The sequence below is a fragment of the Populus trichocarpa genome, chromosome 19 (assembly GCF_000002775.5).
Source record: "Populus trichocarpa isolate Nisqually-1 chromosome 19, P.trichocarpa_v4.1, whole genome shotgun sequence".
NCBI classification, from domain to species: domain Eukaryota; kingdom Viridiplantae; phylum Streptophyta; class Magnoliopsida; order Malpighiales; family Salicaceae; genus Populus; species Populus trichocarpa.
Window position 1 is genome coordinate 8,976,226 of NC_037303.2, and position 6,667 is coordinate 8,982,892.

General features: G+C 34.2%; 1 protein-coding gene across 2 annotated transcripts; it reads right to left on the minus strand.

Moving 5' to 3' along the window:
• Positions 1-367: 367 nt before the first annotated feature.
• LOC7455209 (GDT1-like protein 4) lies at positions 368-6,390 on the minus strand. Of its 2 annotated transcripts, XM_002325867.4 has the most exons (9): positions 5,471-6,385; positions 5,319-5,372; positions 5,133-5,246; positions 4,893-4,991; positions 4,602-4,674; positions 3,377-3,462; positions 2,645-2,728; positions 2,366-2,425; positions 368-649 (listed from the first exon to the last, which is right to left on the minus strand). In XM_002325867.4, exons 1-9 carry the CDS (start codon positions 5,564-5,566, stop codon positions 461-463), a joined length of 855 nt encoding a protein of 284 aa, XP_002325903.3. In that variant the 5' UTR covers positions 5,567-6,385; the 3' UTR covers positions 368-460. The 2 variants fall into 2 exon arrangements, with proteins under 2 accessions (XP_002325903.3, XP_024447606.1); XM_024591838.2 differs by lacking the exon at positions 2,366-2,425 and having other exon boundaries at positions 5,471-6,390.
• Between the last annotated feature and the right edge of the window lie 277 nt (positions 6,391-6,667).

Below are 6,667 nucleotides of genomic sequence, written 5' to 3' on the forward strand. Positions count from 1 at the left end.
ATATATCCACATAATAGGTACATTATAGATATTAAATTGTTAACAAATTATGAAAACACAGTTTTGAATCAGAGAAAGAAGAGATGAATCCTCTTTTCAACTATGACTATCTCACTCCAATAATTGCTTTTCTTTTTGTTACTTTTACCACTAAATTTTTGTTCCTTTTACCACTAAACTATACCCACTATAATGTGATTATCTTGGCAAGAATTATGTTCTGCAGAATATATGACTCATGCACCTTTAGGTATTAAAACTAGTTTCCTCATAATATTCATTTACTATTCTTTTTTTTAAAAAAAAAGACCAACAACAAATGAGAACAAAAATAATATAAAAAACAAAATAAATTGAATTCTATCTCTTCAAAACATATAAATTCAACTTATTTATTAATTAAACTTCACTTATACTTAATTTTAATTTTAATTTAATTACAGTAGGTTATAAACAGCTGTTATAGAGGAGGATAGAAATAAGACGACAAGGAAAAGCAAAGGAAAAGCAAGCCTCCAATGGTTGCAACTGTCCCTTGAGAGATCTTAGACGCCAGAAGGCTTCCACCAACCACTGCCAGGGAGGTGCAGATGGTATGTCCCAAAGTAGCCCCCACAGCTACGCCGATGGCATTTTTGTGTGTTGCCAGCTGCAGGAGCCAGACATTCTTGTCAAAATATTATATAATAACATATTCTACAGCATCGCAATTTGAGATCATTCCGAGTTCTTGAGAAATATAAAAACCCATCAAGAAGAAGATAAATCATGTTCAGTATCCTATCAAAACAATGGCATCCGTCCCTAGAAAATAAAAACAGAGAACACAATTGCTTCCTAATCACAGTATTTCACCATTCAAATCAATCTAGCCATGTAAAGAAAACAGCAGGCATCTTAATTACGGGAGCCATGTTGATTTTTCATGCAAAATCTTCACAGCTGCTTTTGTGCTCAAGAATTCCTGTGAGTGTTCAAACTATTTCACGAACACATGCAAGCCAGATGCTTAAAGAATCATATAGATAGAATAGGCACAACCGAAGAACCATGAAAATTGAAATCACGTGAATAGTGGGTGTTGGCATTTGAAGACTAAAAGCCAGGGATCTTGTGATGACAAACCTTGGTTCTGCTGCAAAATGTTAGGCAAGTGGCAATAAACATAGCAAATAAGGAGCACACAATTTAAGGGTGCTCGACAATTTGCCTACAGGAATTAATTTTTATATATATATAAATTTCCAATTACACAAGACTTCACTGGTATAAACATCACGAAATTTAGGCGGGACTCTTAAGAAACCTAACATGCACAAACCCATGATCCTATTACATCCAGGAAGATATGCTTAAAAAATCTCATTGCAAGAACTCACAAGAACTCCGAACTCTCTCCGCAAAACTAGGCAGTTCAGACATCCCTACAAGACTAAGACGCCTTTTGGCAACACGCTTTTACAAAATTTTAAATTTATTTTTTTGTTTCAAATTTTTTTTTTTTTTATCGTTTTGATATGTTGATATCAAAAATAAATTTTAAAAAAAATTATTTTAATGCATTTCTAAACAAAAAAAAACACTTTAAAAAATAATTGTTATCACAACACCAAACACTACCTAAATTCTGATGCCAAAAATGTTGCTGCTTCATCTACTGTTTTCGTGTAGATGATTAGGTTGGTGGGAGCTAGCGGCTGTGCACACCATCCTAAAAGAAAGTTATCTAATTGCTTTTAAGCTATGCAGCCAAAATCGGAAGACAAAGTTTCACATCACATGGGAAATTTAACATGGCATGGTGAGAGGTGTATCAAAGCCCATACATGGTACCAATATAATCAAGACACACCATCAGGTATGATGGTTTGGTTTATGAGATTTTCTCCAATGATAAGCCTGTAACAGCAACCATAGTATATGCAAATTCAAGTCAAAGATACATAAAAACTGGCACCGGAAGTTCAACATTTACCTTTACAGTGGTTTTGAATTTAGGGCACTCTACCATGGGCATCACTAAAGTATCCTTAGAGCACAGAAAGATAGGAGAACTTCATTTGATTGAGATATTTTCTTGTTCTTAGGAAGGATGATATATCCTCCATTTTCGCACTATATTAAATTTCCTTTCTCAATAAAATTATCTCTACTACAAAATATAAGGCCCAAAATCCTATTGCAGCAATCATTATGGAGTAAAATCATAATTCACAGCATATGAAAGGGAAACAGAGCACTCAAAATGACCAGTCGGCACAAGAAGAAAAAGGAAATAAAATTTTGCAAGGCAAGGATGGAAGTATGACTAAGCCATGCCAAAAAAATCTTGATAAAAATATTAAGAATCAGAACATGAACTTACAGCAATTGTAGCAATCTGGCTACGGTCTCCCCACTCAGCTAAAAAAGTTAAAATAAATGACTGCATAGAAAAAACACACATGCTTCTGCTGAGATGCTAACAGTAGAATCATAATAGAAATATCTAAACAAACATAACCTTACACAGTTATCATTGTACTTAAATACAGAATGGCAAAAGGATTTGGCATTGCAAATCCCAACACAATGTCACAAAATAAAGAATCTGAAATACTTCATGAGACCGAAATGCAGAATAAGAATGACAAGTTACACATACTTCCAAAAATATTGGTGTGCAAAATCTTGAAAAGTAACGGCGGAAGGATGTTTTCCCTTGGCCAGCCTCAAGCTTTTCTTCTACCTGAACACACAATACACAATTCAAGATAAAGGTAATACCAGCTCAGGGAGGTTGATGCAGAGAGGAGGAAATTGAAATTGAAGCTTCAATAAATACCTCCAGGATTTCTTTCAAAAGAGATCACAATCATGCTAGGAACCTCACATTAATATAACTACATAATTTACATACATAAACCATATCTTACGAAAAAAAATACAAAAGGTTCATGACCCAAAGACACAAGGAACTTTTAGAGAGACATAAAACTGGGCAAAAACAAGGCAATATTGACTTTCACCAAAAAAAGAATGTTGGATCAAAAGGCTGATGATGATCAGGTATTAATAGCAAATTGGCTAAGCCAATTGATTATAGTAATAATAAATAAAGGAACAGTTCACTGGTGCACTCAAAGCCCAAAACACTAGGGAGAGGGGAGGAGGTGAAGGCATACAACTCTGCAGATTAAACATGCTAACCATTCTACCATCAATTACTCATCCAAAGAGACATCCAAAACCTGAAATGAGAGATAAAGAACCAACAAGAATCTAGAACTCTCTTTTGTTTAGCAGGAGATTTTATATATTTGCAGCAATGGAAGAAAATGTATATTCCAAGTAGACATGTAACAGGTGAATAGACTGAAGAGCAATAAAGATATACTTCTTCCATTTCTTTTTTCTGTGATGATTTTGAATCCGATCTCCAGGCAATGTAAAGTAGCCGCAGGCCAAAAAATGCATAAAGAACTGCATATGGAAAGAATACAGTTGTTAGTTTTCATATTTAACCTGATTCTAACACAAATAAGATAAGCCAACTTCATTTACCATGTGAAAGCGAAATATGAAGTCAGAAGTCAAACTATGACTACTACATTTTATTGACACTAATTGTAGATTCAGAGCGATGCAACCTGTAGGACACTACATGTCCTCTGACCATACAACTGACAGAGGTCCCCTTAAAACATTTATTCAACTATAGTCGACTCTGAGAATTCTAAGATATATACAAAGTATAGGGACCAAAAAGGGCTGCAATTTCAAACAGAATTATTTGAAGATATACTTTCATTGAAGTTGATTGGACACCATTTTCAAGGAATTTACTTGTAGCACTTTCTACAAACAGAATTAAACCACAAAGATGATTGCGTTCAAACTTCGTGATGTGAAGATTCATCAAGTAAATATGAATTTATTTTTATTCTTGTGGAAAATTCACTGTGGTTTAATTACTATATATTATTACAAGGAAGGCACCAAGCTTTTTATTCCAGTCATTTATAGGATTTTTTGTGGAGGTAACGTTTTGGTACTACAAAGATCATGTACTTGTGGAAAACGTTTTTTCATAAAACTGGAAGTTTTCCACAAGTAGACAAAACACAAAAATATCCAGCTCTCGTCCACATATTACACATCATGAGAGTCCAACGAGTGAAACCATTGCAACCATTTAAAATCAAAACGATAGTTTTTCCTCCAATATTTCTCATGATTATAAGACTATAGAAAATGATTCTATTTAAGTGACTGATAGCAAAGAAACAGTACATTGATAACACATTTCTTGATGGAGTGCCTAGATGGCATCCTCGCCCCATCAAGCTCCACAATTTCCCACTATTGATCCTGCCATACATATTTTTATATGCTATAATAGTGTCCCAAGTGAATGCATTTAAAAAACAAGGACGGTGCACTGATTATTTTAATACATCCCAATTCTGTAGTAAAGTATTTAAATCTTCCCATGAAGAATACTTTGGATTTCAAAGAAATAGCAGCAATTGTAAATGATGAATAGGATAGCATGGAAGGCATTTTCTAGAAAACAAGAAATTTGGCTGCACTGGATAAATGTTAATTTATATAGTACGTACCGGTGGCTGCACTATTTGTATGCTTCCTTGAAATTAAATTTGGCACGATTCTACCTAGTCCAGTAGAAAGTACCTAAATGACATGCACAACAGCTTTAAGCTTCACCAACATTGAGAATAAGAAAAGTTCAGTGTAGTTGCTGGCTGGACCATTCCATTCAATGCCTTGCAGTGTCAGAAGAAAGAAAGGAGAGAGAGAGAGAGAGAGAGAACAAAGTCGGAGAAGGTAAGGGTTCTTTGGCTGAAGTAGAAACTGCTGAAACAAAAAAAAAAAAAAAAAGGGCAGCTTACTGTCATGACAATCAAGGCGGTGAGAGCACCCGATAACACAGTAGATTTAGGGTGTCGCATTGCCATAAGAGCTGCTATTATAAAAGTCTCATCACCAATCTAGCACGCACCGTAATAGTCAAGCAATAGAAACATATAACAAAATCAAATTAAATCAAATTAAAGCAGAGAAAAGTTAAGAAGATTAGGTCAAGCATCAATCCAAAAAAAGACAGCAGTAGAGAGCGAGAGCCCAATTACCTCGCTGACCAAAATCATTGACAAGCTGGCAAAGAAAGCATCAAAAATTCCAAGCCCCGATTCCAATTTAAGACCATTACCAGCAGATTTGGCATCACCTCCATTTCTAACGACCTGCATCCATCCATTAAAAAGAAAATGAGTATATGACCAAACAAAGTAGCATATGATGGTGATGGTGAATACCATGCCACGGCGGCCCAGGTCTTGAAAGGATCTTGATTCATCTCCCTCATTTTCCTATAATAAATAAATAAACAACATCACGCATTTATTAACATCTTAAACTGAAAAGTAGAAGAAATAGACTAAAAAAAATCAAAAATAAAGAGAGAGACCTGTGCAGCGGCGGTGTGAGATAAGGACAATAGTAGAAGCAAAACAGCAGCAGCTACGACTAAGATGATAAATCTAGGGTTTGAACGAAACCCCATCAGATGTACTAATGAAGACAAAAGAGAGCACGGGCGATATGGAAATTTGGATCAGAAAAAAAGCAGGAAGAAGAATATAATGGGAATTATGAGAGTGGCCTTTTTATTCAGCTGTGAATCGCCAGGCGCATACTATTTGCTAGATCCGTAAGAGTCTAAGACACTGAGGAGACGTAGCGTAAGATCCTGCAGTCCCCACTATCCCCCTTAAAGAAAAAGATGTAGATTTTGCAGTATACTGAAAGGTCTTTCAATCCAAATTAACCAAAAATATAATTTTTATTCCAAGAATTCTCTTGAGATGTATAAGGATTTAATCTAAAAATTTCTCATAATTGCTCAACTTGCCTTTATCACCAGGTCACTGCCACTGAAACTACCAAAAGTGGTGGTGTCCTATCTCCAAATTTGAAATTAATATTTGGATTCCAAAACCCCCTTTGGAAAAACTCATCCAAGCATCGGGCTTGACATTTCAGCTCAATTATCCATTTATTTGACAAAAATTACCCAACACTAAAGTATAACTAACGTTTTTCTTATGTATTTGTGCTAGTCTTTACTACTACTTTACACTATTTCTTCGACATCTTTACACTTCTTCCTTTTTCTTTTCCTCCTAACTCAAATCATCATTCACCAACCATTAGCAAATATTCAAAAACCCATCAACCGATTTGCTAAAACAAACAAAATAACCCCATCAAATCATTAAAAAAAAATAATGTTATAATCCATTTTTTATCCCCCACTTTTTCAAAGATTTTTTTTTGAAACTCCCAAAAAAATCTTTAAAACAATGTATTTTTTTTTATTGAAAAGCTCTATCTTTTAAAAAAAGATTACTATTTCATGGATTTTGAAGATTTTTAATATTTTTATATATTATTATTTTAAGCTAGGCAATAAGCAATCATAAAAAAAAATAAAAATGGAAGAGAAAATAAAGATGAGGAAAAATGAGTGAAAAACAAGAAGTATCAAAATGAAAAATGAGAGGGGGTGAAAAATAAAATTGTAAAAAAAAAAAGAGATAAATATATAGTAAGAAAGAGATAGCTTACACTTGCTTTTCTAACCCTATCCCCGCACAATCCTAAA

Coding starts and splice junctions, on each gene's coding strand:
- LOC7455209 (XM_002325867.4), bottom strand. CDS start 5,566: ATGGGGTTTCGTTCAAACCCTAGATTTATCATCTTAGTCGTAGCTGCT. Junction 4,675..4,892: donor CCGCCTTGATTGTCATGACA/GTAAGCTGCCCT, acceptor CATGTCATTTAG/GTACTTTCTACTGGACTAGG. Junction 3,463..4,601: donor TACAAATAGTGCAGCCACCG/GTACGTACTATA, acceptor TTCCATATGCAG/TTCTTTATGCATTTTTTGGC.